The following is a 23,413-nucleotide window of genomic DNA, read 5'->3' as shown; positions in this document are numbered from 1 at the left end:
GAACTGATAGTACCTTTACCGGAATAGAGAGTTGAACCTTACTCCGGAAACATCAGAGAATTCTACAGTAACTAAAGAATAGGGAAGAGGAACATAAAGTCAGAAGACTTCTAGGTATGTGAGATTGAATCATTCAGAAGATCAAATCATTGGGGATAAGAGAAATGGAGTGATGATAAGAAGAAGACTACCAACTAATGAGGTATGTTTAATTTCACAAGTTGAACTGGTATCAGTAATTGAAGCATGTAAAGATGAACATTGGTTGAAATCTATGGAAGAAGAGTTAGATCAGATTGAGAAAAATAACACATGGACCTTGGTTCCCTGACCTAAAAATAAAAATTTTATTGGAGCTAAATGGGTTTTTTAAAATAAATTGAATGAGAATGGTCAAGTCATAAGGAATAAGGCTAGATTGGTTTATAAAGGATATTCTCAGAAGGAAGGAATTGGTTATGGAGAAACTTTTGCACCTATAGCTAGGATTGCAGTTGTAAGATTATTTCTTGCCTATGTTGCTTAAAATAACTACAAGGTTTATCAGATGGATGTAAAATGTGCATTTCTGAATGGGGATCTTGATGAGGAAGTTTATATTGAGAAACCTAATGGTTTTTCACTGTCAGAAGATACAGATATGGTTTGCAGGTTAAGGAAATCTTTATATGGACTGAAACAAGCACCTAGAGCTTGGTATGCAAGGTTGGATAAATATCTTTTAAAGCTTGGTTTTACTAAAGGCAGTGCTGACAGTACTTTATATTATAAAATCTCTTATGATGATATACAGATTATTGAAGTATTTGTTGATGACATTATTTTTGGAGGTGAAGATAAGTTATGCATAGAATTTTCTAAGAATATGGAGAAAGAATTTGAGATGTCTATGATTGGTGAGATGAAATTTTTATTAGGTTTGCAGATTACTCAGACTGAAAAAGGTATTTCTATCCCTCAAACTAAATATGCTAAGGAATTGTTGAAGAAATTTGGTATGGGAGATTCTAAACTGGTAAGTACTCCTATGGTTACAAGTGAGAAATTGACAAGAAAAGATGTTTCTACACTAGTAAATCCTACAAGATACAAATCTATGATTGGAGGTCTGCTTTATTTGACTCAGACTAGGCCTGACATTATGAATGTTATTTGTATTGTTTCAAGATTTCAGAGTGATCCTAGAGAAAATCATGAGATGGCGGTGAAAAGGATTTTTAGATACTTACAAGGTACATTAGAATATGGTTTGTGGTACCCTAAGGATGATAAATTTACTTTATGTGCATATACAGATGCTGATTGGGCTAGAGATGTTGATGACCAGAAAAGTACTTCTAGTGGATCTTTCTTTCTTGGAAAGAAGTTGGTTTCATGGATCAGCAAGAAATATGTACCTCTTTATCTACTATCGAAGCTGAGTATGTTGTTGCTGCTACTAATTGTCCACAGGTTTTATGGATGAAGCAAATGTTGTAGGATATAAAGGTGGATTATGATGCACTGATAGTTATTCACTGTGATAACTCTGTTGCTATTGATATATCAAAGAATCCAATATTTCATTCTAAAACAAAGCACATATCTATCAAGTATAACTGGTAAGTATAACTTTATGTGAATACTAAAGAGAAGATTGCAGATATTTTCATTAAACAGTTGTCCAAGGAATCATTTGAGTACCTGAGAAACAAATTGGGAGTTTTTGCCCCTCCGGTAGAGACTTGATTGATGCGGTTTGGCATCAATCCAACATGAATTATCAGAGATACTATTCATTCTCGTACTGATGTGGGATGCTATTGCTCGAGGGGAGTAGTCAACTTTGTGATTCAGAGGCTTATGTTTTTGCTTTGATATTTATGTCATATTTCTGGCATTGATGTCAAAGGGGGACTGATACTGATGTGAAAAAGAAAAAGAAAGTGAAAAAGAAAAAGAAAGGGAGAGTGATATTCAGAGCTATATGTGGGATTTTGTTGGCTGTCTTCCACAGGGGGAGACTTGTTTGGCATTTCTTGGTACTTAGATGTTTTTCAAATCTAGTGTTTCCATCAATGCCAAAGGGGAAGATTGTTGGCCATTTGGTGGAATTGATTATGTGTTTCATTGATTTTTTGTCATTGTTGCCAACACTAGCTATTTGGATGCTTTATCAGAACCCTTTTGGTCCCGGTAGGTTAAGCGGTTTCTGGTTAACTTGGATCTGGCATGATCCAGTAGGCTCCAGTATAGTTCGATGATGGAATTAGCTTGTTCATGATACTTATACTCATATTTGGTCAGTTGGTTTTGGTCTGGAGATCAGATGCTATCCTGCTTGCTTAGAAGATTGGTTTCTGGTTCTAGCGAGGGTTTCACCGTCAAAGCTTTTGATAGAGATCTTTGATGAATTGCATAAGTGGTGTTGGTGCAGCTTCTGATGGAGTTTTAGGATGTTGTTGGTGATCGTGTTTGAGACTTGGTGGTTGGAGATCATTGCTGAAGTGTGTGGACCTATACTTGGTCTCGGTTGATCTAGGTTATGGATTGACTTTAATGTAATGTGTGGATAGGACCTATTGATGTATTTCTAGGATGTCTTATGTGTTGATATTATTTGTTTGGTCTAAGGTAGACATGGTTTGTAATTATGTAATTGGTTTATTGTCTGGTGGTTGACCTGATCGTTTATGGTCGAGGGTTTGTATATATAGATGTAAGATCTTATTGTAGATCATCATGGTTAATGTAAGAGGTCATGGTCAAGGAATGTAATGTGTAAATAATGTAATATCATTCAGGCAAAGGAAGTTGGTCGATCATTGGAGATCAAATTGGGTTTATGTAAGAGGATTTAGTCCTCCGGTATTGAGCTTAACTGGAACTGTACTCAGGCATAGGAGATGCTATCTTTTGCAATTCAATACTTCTCCGGATTGTAGTTTGGATTTGTATGTAGTCAGTGAGGCTCCTTTTGTGATGAGGAGTGCGCTCTAGGTTGTTGGCCTTCTTGAAAGTGCAAGCCCCTTCATTATAATTCACGTACTTACTACAAAAGTATTATCTGACTATGGGTAGGCTTCCCACCATGGTTTTTCCCTTTACCAAGTTTTCTACGTACAAATCTTGGTGTTGTGTGGATGGCTTTTATTCTATGATTATTGTTTATGCTTAATTGGTTTATCTGCTATTCTAGTATTAATGTTTTGGGTTCCAAAATTAAAGTTTAAATTTCTAATGGTTCTTGTAATCTTTGACAACTGATTCACCCCCCCCCCCCTCTCAGTTGTCTTCCGGTTATCTAAAATATCTACCAAGAAATGCTTGATTGGCTGTCATTGATGTCAATCTTGGTGATCCAGATTGGTCTGGATATTGCAGTATATAGTGTTTGCAATATATGATGGGCATGCAGAATGTTGGCATTGTAGGACAACAAAAGAGAGGTATGTATGAATGAAATAAAGTCAACAGTGGTTGTAAGTATACTCTTTTGATATAAAATTTTTGAAAGGATCGAAGGGTTGAAGCGCTCTGCAACTAGGGCACGAAACCCGTAGTGCCACTGGTTACAGCACGCTATCACGTGTGAGGGCTCCCTGGCCCTACTAGGAGGCACTCGAAGTCATTTAATATCCTCCTACAATTAATGGGGCCCAATAAAGATGGTTCAAAGATTCCTAAACACCCCATTTCTTCAGCAGCAAGCGCTCGAGTGCAGGGGAAAACGTTCAGCTAGGCGGTGGAGGGAAAATGGTGTTCATTTCCTGAAGATGCTAGGTTCGAAGCCACTCTCCACCATGAAGATGAAATCAGTCTCGTGCTAGCACAAGGTGAGGCCCTCTCTTCCAAATGCATCACTATTAAACTAAATGATTCCATGCTCTCTGCCATTTCTTTGGAGATTTCTAAACTTAGGGATTCAGCAATTTTTTTCGCTGCCTTTGATGTAAATAACTTACCATCTCGACAGTACATGAATAACTGGCTGCAAGATGTGTGGGTAAAAAAATTAGGGTTTCAATTTTCATTTTATAGAATGATTCAGAAGGGTTTATTTTTAATTTTCTTTGATAATAAGGAAACCCAAAGCAAAATTGTAAATAAGCAGTTTTGGTCAATAGGAAATTCACCATTTAGGGCGGTTCGATGGGACCCTGAAGCCTACAATGATGAAATTCTTGCCCTTTCCTACCCGAAGTGGATTACCATGAAAAATATTTCAGCCTTCCTTTGGTCCTGTGTTGACAAAATTGCGGAACCATTGGGGAAAATTGTAAAAATAGACTCTTCCCCTTCGGTTCTCCCTCATCTCGATGCTAGAATACTCATTGCATTAAAACCAGGCATGGTTTACCCTGCAGAGATTGTTATTCATCTCCACAATAAAACTTATTGTTGTCCAACTGAATACATGGGAGGAATAGATGCCTGTCACTTTTGTAAAGTTAGTGGCCACTTTAGAAGCAAATGTCCCTTACTTTCGAGCAAAAAATCAAGGTCTAAAACTAGGGCCTCTGGTCCCCCCCTGTAGCTAAAGTAGTGCCCTCTGAACCTGCCCCCGCCCCCCCTCTTTCCCCTTCCTCGCCATCCCCCCACCAGCTTCCTCTCCCCCCACCTCGCCGCCCCCCCACACCTCTCCCCTGCCTCTCCAACCTCCTTGATGGCTAATTCCATCTCAAATTACCGCAATACTATCAAAGAGGCCCTCGCCGCTGCTCAGCCTCCCCCCCTTACCCCCTTTGGAACAGTTGATTCTTCGTCCCACCCCTCTAACCTGAGGATCCTTAATGCTCAACAACTAGTGATGGAGAAGCTAAGAAAAGCAACGGAGGCTAGGAAGATTCTTGACCTAAACCTCCTCAAGCAGAAATTGGAAATCAAGGCCTCTCAGTGCCACCTACCTGACCTTGAGGACATTGATAGAGGTGTTCCTGGTATGACTAACACCATTAGTAGGGCCTCGGCCCTGGACCCTGAACTTTCCTCTAGCAAAGAACATAATGGTCTCAATACTAAGGATCCCCTTACCCAGCAAGGGGTTGGGGATGATCCTACTCTGGAGGAGGTACCGGCAACCCCTCTAGATGAGTTGGGTAAGTTGCAGGACTCTAGGGGAGACCCTGCTAGTGGTGCCCCCTATTCGGCTTGCACCCCTATTAGTGCCATGAAGGCTAAGATAACCACCGATCAACCTATGGAACCTGGCACAGGCCCCTTCAATCTAGTGGAAGCCAACTTCGAACAAGGATTGACAATCCCTCAAGATCAATTTATAGTGGTTAAATACAGAAAAGCTAGGAGAAAGAGATCTCCTAAGAATAGCAACGATAGTGCTAACAGGAAGGAATCTCTAGGCCCTGAACAAATCTCAGAGGCAAGGAAAAAGAGAGGTAGACCCTCCTCTTCTATTGCATTTGATGCTAGAAATATAACAAACAAAGAGGACTGGCCCAAGTATTCTGAGGGGTTTAAATCCCAATCTGAACCTCCCCAACCAGGTGAAACATGCTGAAGATTATTTCTTGGAACATCAGAGGCCTGGAGGCCCCTAATAGGAAATACATCATAAAGAGGTTTCTTAATGCACATAAGAACATGGACTGTCTCCTCCTGTAGGAGCTAAAGGCGGTGGCTTCACACTGCAAATTGGTCTAAAATGTATCTGGAGGGAGGCCACCTCTTTTTACACTAACCATACCAAAGGAAAAGGTGGATAAACCATTCTCCTTAGCCCTAAATGGGCCAGCAATGTAGTTAATTGGGGTCAATCCCCTTGTGCTAGAGCTATATGGGTCTCCATTCAAATGGGGAACTAGAAATTTGGAATACGCTCTATATATGCCCCGAATGACTATAGGGAAAGAGGTGAACTTTGGAATTGGCTAGCAACTCTAGAGGATATCCCTTGGATTATTGGGGGAGACTTCAATATGGTGGAATCTCCCAGTGATAAAAAAGGAGGCAATAAATCTGAGTGGAAAGGAATAGAAAGGCTTCAATGGGATAGAATGATCAATAAACTGCACCTGTTTGATCCTATTGCCGGGAAGAAAGACAATTTGAACACTATATGGTACACCTGGTGCAACTATCAATAGCTGAATAAAAGGATATATTGCAGGTTGGACAGATTCTACCTCAATAAAGCCCACTTTGTGATAAACAAAGGCCCCTGTGGTGACCACTATTCTATTTCCCCATACACCCTCTCTGATCACCACCTGATAATTATGGGAATTGACCTCTCCCCAGTGGCCCCCCCTCCTCCTCAAGGGCCTCTTTATTTATCCTAAACACTAAGCTTCTGGAAGATGAAGACTTCTGCTCTACCTTGGCCTTTATCAGACTATTTAACAAAAAGGGTAGGATGCAACCATCCCATCTTGATGCCTGGAATGCAAACATTAAAACTTGGACCATACTTTGTCAAACAGTGGGCAAAAAAAAGGCCAAGGATTCCAGGAGGGTTGAAAGACTTCTCCAGGAGGATCTATGTAATGCAGAAATGAATCTTCAAAACTCTCCAAATGATGACAACCTCACCTGCACTCTGATGACAATCAAAGACCATCTCAGGAAGTTTCAGAACTAGAAAATTAAAGGGCTGAAAACCAGGGCCAAACTAAATTGGCTCGATTCAGGGGACAAAGGCTCCAAATTATTTTTTCACATGCTCAAACTTAAAGAGGCTAAAGTCAACATGAACGCTATATGGGACAATAACACTCACATCACAGATTCCCAGGATATTCTGCAATGCTTCTCCCTCTACTATCAGAAGCTTTTCACCTCAGAGGAAGTAAGTGAAGATGAGAGACAAGCTAGATTCCTTATTAAGAAATTAACCCCAACCAAAATTAATGAGGAGGACTATGAGGTTTTGGGGAGCCCTATTTCAAAAGAAGAAATAGTCAAGGCTATCTCCTCTATGGGCAACGACAGGTCCCTTGGTCCAGATGGATTCCCAGTGGAGTTCTATAAGAAAAATATGAAATGGATTGTGGATGACCTCCATGCTCTATATTTGGAGGCCATTTCCAAAGGAACTCTTGGTAAAGAGATCAATCAAGGGCTTATAAAACTCATCCCCAAAGAGGGAGACAAGACTTTGGTCAAAAATTGGAGGCCTATCACGCTACTAAATGTATCTTACAAAATATTAGCTAAAGTAGTAGCAAACGAGTTAATTAGAATACTACCTAAGATTATTAGCCCTACCCAAACAGGTTTTGTGAAAGGCAGGTTTATCCTAGAGAACTTGGTGACCTACTGGGAATCTCTAGATTGGGCCAAAGCCTCCAGTTAGAATGGGGATATGTTATTAATAGACTTCGAGAAAGCATATGATAGGATAGAATGGGGATTCATTACATAGATGCTAGACGGTCTGGGCTTCCCAGACTCCTTTTGCAGGATTGTTCAGACACTTCTTACTAATGCCAATGCATTTGTGGAAGTAAATGGACTAAAATATGATAACATTATTCTATCCAGATCAATTAGGAAGGGGTGCCCTCTTGCCCCGACCCTATTTGGCCTGGATGCGAATGCTATGCACTACATTCTAAAAGATTGTAGCTTATCTCCTAAGGTTAAAGGAATAACACTCCCTAACAAAGAAGAAGTCATTAATATATAGTTTGCAGATGACACGGCTATTCTCTTCTCCCTGGAAGAGGAGAATCTATCACACCTTCTTCACAATATAGAGATATTATGCAAAGCATTAGGCAGTAGAATTGCCCTCCACAAGTCTACCTTGTTAGGTTGGTCTGATGCCCCTCCTATCTGGCTGTCTAAGTTTGACCTAAAGTGGGGAGGCCCAGATACCATCATTAGATACCTGGGAATCCCTTTCTCTATCTCTCTGAACCTAAAAGAAATGTGGGAATGGTTCAGAAATAAGGTTGACAAGAAACTCACCAAGTGGAATCAGAACTTCCTTTCCTTGGCAGGTCGCTATCAAGTTTGCCAAAAACTACTATCTTCCTATAACATATACTGCTCCTCAGCCTGGTTATTCAGCAATTATCAGTTCAACTGCATTCAAAAATAGATCAAGAACTTCCTCTGGTCAGATGGAAAAGGCAAAAAGAAACAACATGCAGTTAAATGGGATTGGTGTATCAGATCTAAGACTCAGGGAGGTATTGGCCTCAAAGACCTCAAACTTCAAGGAATTGCCCTGGCTGCCAAATGGATTTGTAAAGCAATTGATGGCAACGAACCCTGGAAAGTGCTTGTTAGAAACAATATTCAATGCTCCACCCCAAAATCAGGAAAAAAAATGGAAGAACCTACCCATCAGTGATCTGATTGTTGGGAGTTTTGAGGTCTCCCCTGCAGGGTCAGAAGTCTTCAAATCCATATGGAAAGCCTGGAGCCATGTTAGGCAATTTATTAGCAATAAAGACATAACAGATAAGGAAGGAACCCTTAATCTGAAAAGGTCTATTTGGTGGAATGTTCTGCACAATGGAAAACAGCTAGCCTATCTTCAAGGATGCTCTGCCCTGAAATGGCACAACCCGGGGCTAGTCTCATTTGAACACATTCTGAAGGATGGCACCCTGATCTCCTGGGAATCTCTTAGCTCTAAATTCAACCTCCCCCTCTCCCAAGCTAGAACCTACTTTGTCCTTAAATCTGCACTGGCTCCCATCTTACCTGCTCCTTCCCCCGCCTCCCCCCCCCTTAGCCTCCCTCTGCTGGTTAGATGGTTCCCCCCTCTTGCAAATCAAATCCAAAATGATCTACTCTACCCTTGTTGATTTTGGAGATATCCTTGACCACCTTAACTACTCCTGGAACCTTTCCTGGGACTCCTTGCATTGGCGCTCTGCCCTCTCGAGGTTCTGGTCTTCCCCGACTGAGCCAAAGAAGAAATTTTTTACCTGGAGGCTCCTTCTGCATAAACTACCTCTTAAATACTTCAATGGAGACCCCTTGTTGTGCAAACTCTGCCACATCCCTGAATCTGTATACCACATCTTTTTTGGTTGTCATTTTGCTAGAGAAATCTGGAATCTATTTGGGATCTCACTTAATAACAACTATTTTTCTATTGAAGAGATGGTAATTGGTTATATTAGAGGTGGCAAGAAACATGCTAATCTTTTCTGGTCTGCTCTCTCTTTGGAAATTTTGTGGATCATTTGGAAATATAGAAATGATGATGTGTTTAATGGAAAGAGTAGGAACCTCACTGAGTCTCTTAGGAGACTCATTTTTTACCTTGTTGCTATGCAGGTCATAGTGGTACTAAGAATGGAGGAGGACAAATTTGATAGGTGGTTAAAGAATGGCTCTACTCTAGTCTTTATAAGAGAACTCTCACATGGCTTCACATGGGACCGCATGGGAAGCAATAAGACTCATTTTGAACAAGGGCTGATGAGATTCATGCAAGAGATGGAGGCATGACAGCAGAGAGAAGACTTCATAGAGCTAGAGCTGGAAGGACTTCCCTCTCACCCTTACAGAGATCAATTTGCCGAAGGGAATGTACTGGTTTGGTGCGAAGGAGAACTAGGCTAGACTACATGGATCCCCCCAGTGAGCGACAACAATGACCTTGCTTCCTCCTTTGCGTTCAGTTAGTTGTACCCCCTGTGATGATGGGACACGTCTATCATTTTGTATAATTTTGTAATCAACTCCTATCTAAATGTTTGTATATCGTTTATTAAACTCCTGCTTGGTTTAGCTACTGCATCTTATGCTTTAACTCTATAGTCTGGCTGTGTGGTTTCCATCCCAAACTCTCAAATTTTGTATCTGATGTTTTTATGATGCTTAATACAAAAAAAATATACTCTTTTGATAGATTGTTGCTCTGGAATTGTGTAGTATTGGTTCACATATATGTTTCTCATAGTGTCTGATTTTTGACGTTGGTTGTGGCAATCAATTTCATGCTTCAGATTTATATGCTTTAATGATATTGTAGTTTGGTGATATTCAATTGACAGTTGACAAGATTGCAATGCTCCACATTCTTGTCTCGTTGCAGATATGATAGTACATTTTTTATATGTTGGTTGTCATTGCTCAAATATTGTTGTATTCAAGTTTTGGTGCTTTGGAAGTCATGCTCTAGATGTTGTGCTATAGAGATATATTCAGTTGTGGAGTGTTTGACAATTCTATGAGCTTTGGTTTGCCTCTGGCTTTTGATATCTAATGTTAATCCTATTGATGATCTATTGTTCATGTCCTTAACTATTCCTATGTTGAGATGGATTGTGTTATTTATGCTTCGGTAGTGTGTTCTTGTGGAAGTTTGAGGTTATGATTATTCCACGTCAAGATGACCTTGAATGTTTTTATTATTTTTTTGCTCTAGTGATTATAGTGTGTGATTAGACCGTTTGAGTATCTTTTGGGTAAGTGTGTATGAGGCTGACTTAATGTATATTCCTATCAGTACACACACACATATACATATTATGTTTGGATATATGAGAGAGAGATCAGAGCAAACTATGAGTGACGAAGGTGATAAGCGACAGAGTGAGAAAGATTTGTGAAAAAGAAGGATAGTTTTTGTGCAACAGTATTTTGAGTGTGAGTATGCAAATAGTGAATGAGTTGCACAATTTCTTAACCGGATCTACTACAAGAAGTTGATTTGTTGTCTGAGATTAATAGGAATTGATCCCATTCATATGTAGATGTAATTTTATCAGTTCATTCTTATTCTTCTTGGCAGTGAGCCTTTGTAATATGGGCAACGAGCCCTCTGGTAGTGAGCCTCCTTTTGTAATCCCGTATAACTAGTTATACTATCTTGAGAGTTAACCCTCTCTGTGGTTTTTCCCATTTGGTTCTTCCACGTATAAAAATATGGTGTCTCTCTTATGGTTGTATGTGTTTTGGATTTCATTTCAATTGCTTCATGCTAAAGTTAATTGAGATCAAAATTAGTTTCAAAATTTATGTGTTAAATTTGGGGAATATTGATTCACCCCTCCTCTCCATATTTCAACCTATTCAACAGATATAAATCACCAACATAAGTACCTTCATAAAGTTGTGTTTAACAATAAATTTGATGTTCTAGACATATTTGAGGATATAGAAGTAGTGGAACCCTAACTAGTGAGGGTGTGCATTTGATGAATATGGGCATTTTATCTAATATTATTGAAACAAATATTGTTCTAAAAAAAGTATAGCCAAATCAATGGGATTTTCCTAGTACCAAGTATAATACTTAAACTAATAGACAATAGGAGGGTGAAGCGTTAACTATAGAAGGACTAAACATTTTTTATGTAATATATTTTTTTATGGAATCAAAGGATATTAATGTCATACTAGATCCTCTACAAAATCCTATAGAAAATGAGGATGGAAAAATGAAGGTTCCTCCATTGTAAGGGATTCAACAAAAGATGGGGACAATGATAAAATTTAAAAGATCAAGAGGAAATAATATTAAGAAAATGAGTTTACTTTTGTATCCATTAGAAATGATTATGATCTCTTAGAATGTTGAGATTTTGAGTAGCATACCTCAACAAAAGGATACTCAATATCTTATTGAATAAAATAGACTAGATATTTTTATCTAGGAGAAATTTTTTATTGGAGGATATGATTAGCATCTCTCCCAATATTTGGAGAATGGGTCAATGTTAATGTATTTGTTCCCAAGATAATATTGGTAGAGTAGTAATTTTATGGGACTCTTGTAAGGTCATACCTTATTAGTGGTCAAGGAGTAGAAATTCAATCTCAATGGTGGATTCATGCTTTAATTCAAGAGATACCCTTATATTAATAATTTCTCAAGAACCTTTTTTATAGCTAATTTTTCTCTTTAATATCATATTAAAATTATTTTTTCTATAGTTTGTTTTTCTCATTAGATTTAAATATCAAATATAAATGCTATAAGTAGAATCGATGAAAGACTATGGAATGTTGGTGATCTTGTCCCATTTCTACCTTATTGAAAGATAATTTTTCCTTTATTAACTTAGTGGGTATGAAGTTAAGAAATATTGTCTTAATTTAGAAATATTCTAGAAGAAGATGAATGAGATGAAGAAGTGTTTTGGCTTTATAATTTCTCTTCGTTATTGTGACTATTTTTATCAGTTTATATCATATTTTGAATGTTTGTAATGAATATGAGGCTTTCATGTAATGTATTTGCAGATTTACTATGTAATTTTTTTATTTATTGAACATTTGGATAAGTTTATTGAGAAGTGGTTTGTTGAATTTTTGTATCTACTTGCATATTTAAGTTGCATTTTGTATGTGTTCGGGGTTAGTAGAATACCTTATATTAGATTTTAAGTCAAATACTTTAATTTATTTACATGTATGGTTTGAAACAATTTTCATCCCTTTGTCAGTGGAATCAAAGAAAGAATTATTGAATGTGTAAATAGATTGAAATAAATTCGAGGAATTTTGTACAAGGATTTGAGGGTGGATTATGTGTGGGTTTTTCTTGCATATGAATGTGCAAGTTGCAAAGAAAGACTATTTAGGAGGTTTGAGGAGCTAAGGTTCCTTTGTTTGTGAACATATCACTAAAGGAGGCAATTTACAATAACATATATGAATGTTGTAAGAGAGATTTGTAGATAGATCACCAAAATGTGTAAAACCTAAGGGTTTTAAAACAAATTGTGTTATTGAGGCTTACAAATGTTTATGAGTTTAACTCATGAAACATTCCAAATTACCTTTGGTGTCTGATGCATGAACACTCATGATGGTAGGAGATTCAAATTTAAATTTGGCATATTCAACCTCAAATTTTGAATATTCCTTCTTGGGGCATATATTCTTAGAGTTAAAACTTGTGAAAGCTCACAAATTCACCCCTAAAAGATAGTTGTTTCAATTGGCACCCAAGAATGATTTATTGGGGAGTTTTTATTTCAGAGTCTTGTAGAGTGGAATTGATGGCGTAGTGGATTGATATTTTGGGCAAGTTTGGAGGAGTAGTTGTCAAAACATACAAAAGATTTGAAGGCAATTTCTAAGTTGGGAAGATGTCTTTCCCCTATTTGGGCATGACGTTTTGGTAGTTACCAAAATAGGTTTTGGTAAAGATTCCCATTTTCAAATTTTGGAGAAGTTTGAGACGAACAAAGAAATTTATCTATGAACAATTGTGGGTTTTAAGAAGAAGAAGAATAAATCTGCATTTAATTTCATATTTGAGTTGCATTTTGTATGTGTTTTGGGTTAGGAAAATACCCTACATCACATATTAAGTCAAATATTTAATTGATTTGCATGTGTGGTTTGAGAGGTTTTTCAACCCTTCATTAGTGGTATCAAAGTAGGAGATATTTAGGTTTGAGAAGAAGAAGAAGAAGAAGAAGAAGAAGAAGAAGGAGAAGGAGGAGGAGGAGGAGGAGGAGGAGGAGGAGGAGGAGGAGGAGGAGGAGGAGGAGAAGGAGAATGAGAAGGAGAAGAAGGAGAAAAAGATGGAGAAAAAGGAAAAAGAGGAGGAGGAGGAGGAGGAGGAGGAGGAGGAGAAGGAGAAGGATAAGAAGAAGGAGAAGGAGAAGGAGAAGGAGAAGGAGGAGAAAAATGAGGAGAAGAAGGAAAATGAGAAGGAGAAGAAGGAGAAAAATAAGGAGAAGATGGAGAAAAAGGAGAAGGAGGAGGAGAGTCTTGTAGGTGTGGTCCCTCCCTTTGTATATGTGGTTATTGCATCACATATAATTCCTCTATCATGGTTTGAGTTCTAAATTGAATGTCCTTGTGAAACTACAATATGGTATGCTATCAACTACATTACTTGTGATGTCAACCTCTTGTACCTAGTTTTTGTCATATTGCAATTAGTCCTTCTTTTCACAATTGCATTCATTTCTTATTTTCCAAAGCTATGAAACCTAATGCATTGGCATGACATCCTTGTCATTATATTTTACTTTGCATCATACTTATTTGGTTATCATAGAACCATCTATACTATAATCTTTCAAAGTTGTGAATTCACAAAACAATGTCATTTGTCACCCAAGTCTACCATATCTTTATTTTGTAACTAAAATTTATTGGCCCTTATTTTGTCCTTTGGAAATTTTGTTTGGAGAAAAACTATAATATCTTCCAAGAGTGTCAAACCATAACCATGCAAGTTTGGAATAATACTAGGAGTATGCTCAAGGAAAATATTGAGGATAGATTTAGTATTGAAAAATCTCTTTCTTCTTCAAATGTGCATGCTACAAATATTTTGGAGTTATCCTCTTCCATTTCTCAAATACTTTGCCTAACAATAGAGAGAAACCCTCTAGAAAGGTGAATAGTTCAAATAAGTGGTTTCGTTCTCCTAGTATTTTATTAAGATTAATATTGTTAATGTATATAACTTCAAGAAAAAACTCACATAGTTGTCTCTTGAATTTATATACATTAGCAATATGAACGATAGAAATCATATCTCTACAAGATTAATATTATTGGATTTTCTCCAAGAACCTTAGGATTAATGAGGAATTGTGGAATTGGTCAAGATAGTGAAAATTTAGTTAATTTTATTTTTTACTTATATGATATTGCACTCTATAATCAAATGGAAGATTGGTCCCCTATTAAGGCTTTGGAGAGACCATTTGAGTGGAGATGAAAGTTATAGATGAATTGGATTCTATGATCTTGGTTGTTTTTTTTAATAAAAGAAATGTATAAGATTCCTCCTAGAGATTGGTTTTGGTGAATAAAAAAATTTATTCATATGACCACAAAATTTAAAATAATATTATTATTTCATATTCATATGGAATAGAATACGTGGATGACTATTTGGTTAAATTGCTCTATAAAGAGACATACAATTGGATGTTATAAATTGTTGATATATTTCCTAGAATAAATTAAGTAGATTCTTCAACTTTTCCATGATAATCAAGTGGAGTAAAATTTAATTTTTTGGTTAAGGGAGATGATAGCCTTGATATAACTTTACATTTTATTGATTACAATATTAGCTGGTATTATAGGAACACCTAATGGTTACTCTTCTAGTGTCTATTTTTACATGGCTATATCTATTATCTATTTTAATGTTTACAACTATTTTGAGATTAAGAATAAATGATAGAATTCTTGAATCGCAAAATAAAGTTTAAATTTTAGTGGCATCATCACCTAGAATAATAATACTGAAAAAACATAATATTACTATCATCTTGTCATTATTTGGAATTTATTAAAAAATATTTAAAAATGAATTTAGAATGAATGACTAAGATAAGAAAAATAATGGATAAGTATATACATAATATTATTGTCATAAAGATCTTAATATTGTCTAACTAGTTTAAATTCAATCATGAAATAATCTTTACTCCACAAACCTGTAAACATCAGACTTCTCATCATATGGTTGAGACTTTATAACCTCTGGAGCCATGTAGACATATGTTCCTGTTTCCCCAGTGAGAGCAAGTTCACCATCTACTAGAAAGCGAGCATGACCAAAATCTCCAAGTTTAACATGGTGGTTATCATCCAAGAATATGTTACTAAGCTTTAAGTCACGATGTAAAACCTTAGGTTTTTGTCCATGGAGATACTATAATCAAACATAAAATATTAGTTAAAGAGATCAATTATGTATAATAATTAAATAGAATAATAATACATGTATAGAACATTGATAAGTATAATAATGATATACTATATTTTAAGTTTAGATAAATATGGTTTACAAACCTAAAGATAGATGAAATAAAAATAAAAAACTATATTACTAAAATATACAAGAAAAATATATAGTTCATTTATTTAAAAAAAAATTAAAAAAGAAAACTAGCTACTTCAACGAGTACAATCCTTGAGTTGATGTATCAATTTTATAAATGTACCTAACATATTTTAAAAAATTAATTCTAGATTGAATTTACTATGTATAATATAATTGATATATTGCATGTAATTGTGATATAAATAATAAAGTACACACATCAAAGCTTGGGTTGATAATAAATTGACCTGCATTCCTTGAGATATCTCCAATGCAATTTGTAGTCGATCAGATAAAGGTGGAAGAGGTTTGGTTCTTTGGTTTTGGCGGTCCTTATGACCATAAAGCCACTCTCTTAATGTTTGTGAACCTAGTAACTCTGTGACTAGCCATGCTGTCATGGGAGGAGAGAGGCATGCTCCTATAAGTTGAAGCACATATGGATGTCTTTGCCTTATAATAATTTCTACTTCTTGGCAAAACCAATCAATTGCTTCCTATAATAAGAAAAACACAATATCGTAAGAAGCATATATTATATATTCATTAAAGTGTATGAAGGTCATAGTAAAGAAAAATAATGTAGTAGAAACTAATTTACAAAATAATTTATCTCTTAATGTTTAATCGTGTTTTAGCTATCATTCAACAATACTTAGATGAGCATGGTTTACAAAACATGACACGCTCTAGTATATTCACTAGCACTTAGACCATAATTATATATTAGATTATTAGCATTACCTCAAAATAAATTTATATTTAATATAGACACATTTGATTTCTACATAATAAATAATTAAATGAAAATTTGTAAAAAATGACACACTAATATATTCACCCACACTTAACCAAAATTATAAATTAGATTATTAGATTATCAATGACTCACAATAAATTTACAATTAACTATAGACAAGCTTAATTTATACATAATAAAAAATGAAACTTTATAACAATCAAATAACGAAATATAATTTACATGATAAAATGATATTGATTTCTAATTTATTAAATAATATTTTTGCTTATACTAAAAATATTAGAGATAAAAAGACCCTAAAATAGAGAAACTCTACCAAGGTTACAAATTAAGCTGAGATATCTACACAATATAAAATGAAATTTCCTTTAATTTATAGCTTTCTTAAACTTATCCATTGTCGTCATAAATACTCCATTGCAAAATTCCATATTAGAAATCTTATATTAATTCACCTCTTTGTTGGTCAATAATTCTATTTTATTATTTACCCATATAGAATAACTAAAATATCGATTCAATATATTTCTATTTTATAACTAAATTCTAAGTAGCACGAGAATAAAGTACACTGGAAAATTTAAGTGTCAATAAAAATTTCAGTCGGAAAATTAGGCGTACAAGCTTTTCTAATTCAAAGTGGATCACTAAGCTTTTCTAAGTCCAATGGCAATAAAACTAATATTATTAGTGTGAAAGGGATGTAATTAGGAAGAGAAGATTCAATGTATTTATGATAAGAAGGGTTGGTACAAGATTCCACCAAGACTTAATAGATTGTTCCCCGCATTAAGAGACAAAGGATAATGATTTGATTATGGATAATTATTTTAATATTTTTTATTGTCATTAAATTGATTAATATTTTTTTAATGGATAATATCAAACATTTTTTATTAGAAAATTTTTTATCTAAATTTTTTTTATCAATATCTAAAAATAGTATATCGATATCTAAATATTATCTTCGATTCTAATTATAATCATGCCTTAGTGTGTACCTCAATTAAAATATATAGTAGTCTATAAATTACTCACAAAAAAAAATGTTTTTTTCTCACACAAGATTAACTAAAAGCACTAAATGTTCTTATATATATATCAAACTCCTTAACATAAGTATGCTGCTCAAAACCATAATCATTATGATACTCTATAGTCCTCAAAATGCATTCTGCCTTAGATTTTAATCTTCAATATGCATTACAAAAATAGAAAAGCATATCAAGTTGAACTTTTGGGAACAGGTTTTAAATATCTTCTTTTACCCATATCTCAGTTTGTGGCTCTATGGGACATCTGTAGCAATTTGAATTCATTGTATCTCTTCAATTATCTCTTTTTTTGGTCCTAGTTTCACAATTCACATCCAATTTTCAACTAGAAAGAAGGAGACAACGCATAGGTAAATCTGATTAGTATTCTCAGCTCCTTTCCCAAACAAATTGTGGCTAGATCTATTCGATTTTGTTGTTTCTTTTGATGTATGGTTAATTTGGTTAGTTAGTGGTTTTATTATCTTAATTGATGAAACCCAAATTGTAAATTACACCATTACATTTGGTGAACCCGACTCCTTTCATTCTTATTTCTGATTTATGATCTCGAATTTTATTTATAGACATTTAAACAATAAATTTTGCACTCATACATCATATTTGCAATTAAATTACATAGGTCTAGTGGTTAAATTCATAAAAATCCTAATTTATTATGATAAAATTGACTTGTGGGTTGCATAATTGTTCAATTATGTTTCAAGTCTAATTTTTCATGATTTCATTGCATATATTGAGTGAACATTACTTTGGTTACATGGCATATGAGTTTCTTGTTTGATCGTAAGTGCATATGGATTTCTTATCTTATTTTGTAGTTCAATGTCAAGTTACATTTAAGATGTTCATAATGTTTCCTTTCATGCATATGATGATAACTTAGTTCTCCCTTTCACTCATAGTTATGATTTACCCTCTCCCAAAATCGGTACCACCAATGAGGGCACATTGGTGCAAGAAGAGAATTTGAACACTTCTTTCAAAGATCTCGCTCCTAGAGATGGAGTTTTGGAGAATGATTTTCATTCCTCTCCTAAAATGTACCTCCTCCATAAGGATTATTATTTGGTGCAAGGGGATGATATTGTAGCTACTTTTCCTAGTGATACAATACCTTCTTTTCATTTTAATGACCTTCTCCCTAGATATGAAGCATTAATGATATATGATTGTCACCTTCCTAAAGTTTTTTCTTAATCATAAAGATACCTTAGAGCAAGAGGGTGATACCATTTCTCATCATTATAATGTTTCCAATGCTCTCTCTCCAAAAAATGAAGAACCTAACCAAGATCAAATCAATGTCATTCATGTTGCTCAGAAACCTAACATTGTTGTTCACCTTCATAAAGATGTCTCTCAACCTATACAAAAACTAAAAATTGTTGTTAAGGGTGGAGTGAATCATCAACCTGATTATCATGCAGTGCCTTACACATATAATAATGAAGTATTTACTTTGGAATCCAACAAGAACATACTATTTGAAGCACAATATACTTTTCTAGTTCCTACAATCTTCTCTCCAGTTCAGACAAATACACCATCTCCTACTAAAGATGTTCCTATAGAGAAACTCTTGGAGGATGATTGGAAATCATTAGATTTCACACCTTCCTTTTGTAGCAAATCTAAGATGCTTGAATTTGGCACTCAAAATTTTTGACATGTTTGGAATTTTATTGGGCCTCTTTAAACTTCAATCAATTCCACCTACAAACAACCCCTCTCTATACATTTCAACACTTATATTTGATCCTACACATTGATGCAAGAGCGTCTTAAAAAAAAACACAATCCTCATCATTGTACCTATGTTCATTTCTGTGGGTGATGTTTTGTTTTCACTTTGATTTGTTTCAATTGATCTAGTTCATTCTAGAGTGGTGTCTAGGGGTGCATTTTGAGTTGATAAGATAAGTTCCATAGACCAAACCACAAGGGTTTTCCTCTAATATGTTGGTCTCTCATCGATGATTTTGTCGACTCCTCATTGTTTGAGCATGTTGTTTCATCATAGAGACTTGAGGAACTTCTCCATGACAAGCTCATGTCTCTCCTATGTGTTCTCATTGTGGGGTCATAGTTCTTTGGAGTCTCTTGTCGATGAGGTGATGTCACATCGACGAGCTCTCTTGTGGCATCAAGGAGACTTAAAAAGTATCTCATCGACACTTGTTTATCATGTATATGTGATTCCTTGTTGACTTGGCATGAAGGTTGGTTGTTCCCACAAGGCATAAGATGGTTTTCATGACTGCGAAGGGATATTAATAATGGATTATTAGTTCGTTGTGATGCAACGAAGACCATTGATCACTAGATAATCCAAATAATAATCAAGTTTGTCTTTTGGATCCATGGTCAAGGAGACATAGATAGCCTCCCAGTGACATTGCTAAGTCATGCCAATAGGACCTTTGATGTTCTATGATGGCCAATTACGTGGCATGTTCTGATTGGAACCCTTGCCCTTGGACTTCCAATTGGTGGGTGGTTAATACAATCAAAAGCTGGATTTTTGAGAAAGGAACAAAAGAGAAGATTGAGCAGGGTAATTGCAGAAAAAATACAAAACAGAGAGTCGAAGGCCGCGAGTTATCACTAGAGGGAAAAGTAAATTTTAGGCTTGCTTGAAGTGAAAATAGAATTAGGAACTATTGCTCATTGAATCCAAATTGTAAACTTTTTGTGCAAACAATTTTGTCAATAAAGTTGTTTTGTTTCTTTCCATTGTGAATTTGATTCTTGTTGTGTTAACATAGTTGTGTGCTTGGGCTTATCATTGGACTTGACTACTCCACACATGGATACAATAGACATGTTTAAGGATGTGTGTAACAAAGTCTTGAAATTCATGAGAAATCGCACTTTTCCAATGAAGAGCTAGGTTTCCAATTGCTTCCTTTGTCAACATCCCTCCCCCATTGTCGAGTGGATCCATATGTTCTCATTCCAATTTGGCATTACAACAAGATAATGTTTTTGTCCAGCCTCCTTCACACCAATTTAATTTCTCTTCTTTGGCATAAATGGAGAAGGAAATGTAGACAACATCTTGAAAATTCTATTTTTTGCAAGTGTCATCAAATCCATGGGCATTTTACTAATGAATGTCAAGATTTGTAAATTAAAATAAAATAATATATTGATTTAGGTATCATAAAAGTAAGATATGACAATAAATGGAATATTCCTTATGATCATTTCAAATTAAATTCAAGTTCATATTTTGTTGCTCCTCACTATGTGACATTGTTAGCTTACCTATTGGAAGCTCATTGTCATTCATGGTGGTACAATTCCAAGTGCAATCATACTTAATGAGAAACATAATAGTATATTTATTCTTGTCTCTAACAATAATTTTCTCTCTTTCCTCTTTCTAATGGTTCACTTTTTCTTTTATGAGTTGCATTTTTCATAACATGATGTCCTTTCTTGCATAGAATTATCCTTCATGCGAGTACATGTGTGTTCCTTGTTTAGGACCTATTCTTTGTTTAAAATGGTATGTTCCTTATGAACAATCTCTCCTTGGTGAATGCATGCAATCACTTACCAAGGATCCACTTTTCCTTTGTTGAGTGGTGTTTGCTTATGATATGATATTATTCCTTGTGTGAAGTTATTTGTTTTCTCAAGGATTCTCTCTTATGAAAGAGGTGTGTACATCCTTGTGTACAACCTCTTTCTCACTTGGTAATGTATGTCTATTATATGCAAACCCCTCACTTTGGGTCAAAAGTGTGCTATCCTTCATCAAGAATCCCTTTACCTAGCAATTGGGGGAAGGTATGAATTCTTTCTTTTTGACAATGATGTTATTTTTGTTCAAAATATCCTCTTGGAGGTAGATGTCTTCAAGCATAGATCTCTTCCTCCTTCTCCTCCAAAGGATTTCCTTCACACTTGTTGCAAGATATCTCTTTAACAACTATTTTTTGTTTGATTCTAAGAATCCTATCTCTTTAGCTTAGATTTAGGTACATTGTTGCCTAAAGGATATCTCCTTGGTGTTGAAGGTGTGTATGCTTGTTTCTAGCTTCCTTAATACATCAACATACCTTTATGTTGACATCTTAAGGGGGGAATCCATAACACCCTCTTTGTAATATGTTATTTTTTATTGTTCATGTCTTATACGGGGTGTACATTCTGAAATCAGACCCAGTTCTTATATGAGATTCTTCCTTCCTAAAACTAGGCACAACCATTTTATATGTCTTTTACGGTGTACACATTATTGAAACCAAGCCTAGTTCTTATATGAGATATTCCTGAAACCAAACATTTTTTTTAATTACAAGTCTTATACAATTTGTTGCATACTCGAAACTAGACCTAGTTCTTAGATGAGATGCTTAACTCCTAAAACTAGACAGTGACATATGCAGTAGGGTGCGTTGACTAGCATAACACATCTTGCTAGACTGTCCAACTCTTTCTTTTTTAGAGAGTGGAACTAGCATGACAAAAAATTTATAGACTATTCTAGCTCTCCTTTAAATGAATCACACAACATAACACAACATTTTGTCCCATGAGTATTCATGCTTCTATGGGTCACCTAGCATAACACAACTTGCTAGCATGTGGTGTTCATGTTATCTCCTCTCTCCTCCCCATGAGATCATAATTTTTCTATTTGTGGATCATGGTTTATCATTTGATGTATGCCCTTTCTCTTTTTATGTGACCACTTGTGCTCTTATGATACCATCCTAAGAATGATATAAGTGGCTGAGACATTTGATTATCGAGGTCTCTTCAACTAGTTGACTTAGATCCTTTTTGTTTTTAGTACTAACCCCTTGTGTTGTGTGTCTTTGTTGTCTTCATTTGTCTTTTCGTCTTTGTTTTGTTTTGTGTATCCTTTCATGTGACTGTGTGAGTTAAGATCATAATATTGGGGGCTTGGTTCATTATCAATGTCTTATCTCCTTGTGATCTCATTGCTAGTTGCTCCTCTATATCATCTTTCTTTTTTACCATGAGTATTTGCATAGCCTCATACTCATGTTAAAGTGGGGCCTAAATGTAGCGTTGTAAATTGTAACCGGTATAATTCACACATCATGTTTATGCTCCTACTTTAGTGTGTCCCATTTTCATTCCCCTAGGCTTGTTTTGGTCCCTTTTACTCCAACCTCAATGTCACTTGTTGACACCACTAGGTGGGTTCCATCCTGGAACTGTCCTCCCTTAGTCTTTGAGTTTTTGGTCTTGATTTTGGAGGACAAGGGTGCTCCACACCTAGTCCTAGATCAAGGTGCCCCCTTAAACAGACTCTAATTTGGGACCGAGCAGACACTCCCCCTCCCCAATGGATTTTGGTCCACATGGCTACACTTGACCATTAGAGGTCAACCTAATTGGTAATTTACCTAGGGAACCCTATGTAAAGACATCCTATCAATTCATTTTGACACCCATTATTTATCCATAATATTTGTGCATCTGTCAAGTATTCATCATCAAGCATTTTTTAGATATTCAAGGCAACATTTCATCCTTCAAGCATTATGGAGAAAAGTTACATCAATATTCATGCAAGCATGTGTTTTTTATTAGGGTTTTCATGTTCATGTGTTTTTATGCCATTACATTCAACATTTGTCATTACATTCAAAGAGCATTGCATCATCAATCCTTCCATCAACAATTACAAATCTAAGGTATATCTCCTAGAATTAAGTATTTACATTATTCAATTCAAGGTTAAGTCCTAAATCGGGGTTTGACCTAAGGAAAACCCCTATCCACAACACTTTATTCTATCTTTTTGTGTACAAGGAACAGGCTCAAGAGCTATACTTAGGAATTCTGGTAGAATTGACAACGACAAATAGGTTCAGCTTTTGACAAAGCAAAAGA

At 35.5% G+C, this 23,413-nt stretch overlaps 1 protein-coding gene across 1 annotated transcript in view; it reads right to left on the bottom strand.

The window, feature by feature from the left end:
- The window catches only part of LOC131055171 (serine/threonine-protein kinase STY17-like), a 97,371-nt gene that overhangs the window by 5,416 nt on the left and 68,542 nt on the right, over positions 1-23,413 (bottom strand). Inside the window, exons 4-5 of the mRNA XM_057989804.2 lie at positions 15,964-16,212; positions 15,327-15,544 (exon numbers count right to left, since the gene is read on the bottom strand). Of these exons, the coding sequence (XP_057845787.1) occupies positions 15,327-15,544; positions 15,964-16,212 (467 nt within the window). The remainder of the gene's footprint in view (positions 1-15,326; positions 15,545-15,963; positions 16,213-23,413) is intronic.

The sequence above is a fragment of the Cryptomeria japonica genome, chromosome 2, assembly GCF_030272615.1.
Source record: "Cryptomeria japonica chromosome 2, Sugi_1.0, whole genome shotgun sequence".
NCBI classification, from domain to species: Eukaryota; Viridiplantae; Streptophyta; class Pinopsida; order Cupressales; family Cupressaceae; genus Cryptomeria; species Cryptomeria japonica.
This window is presented reverse-complemented; position numbering and strand designations above follow the sequence as displayed.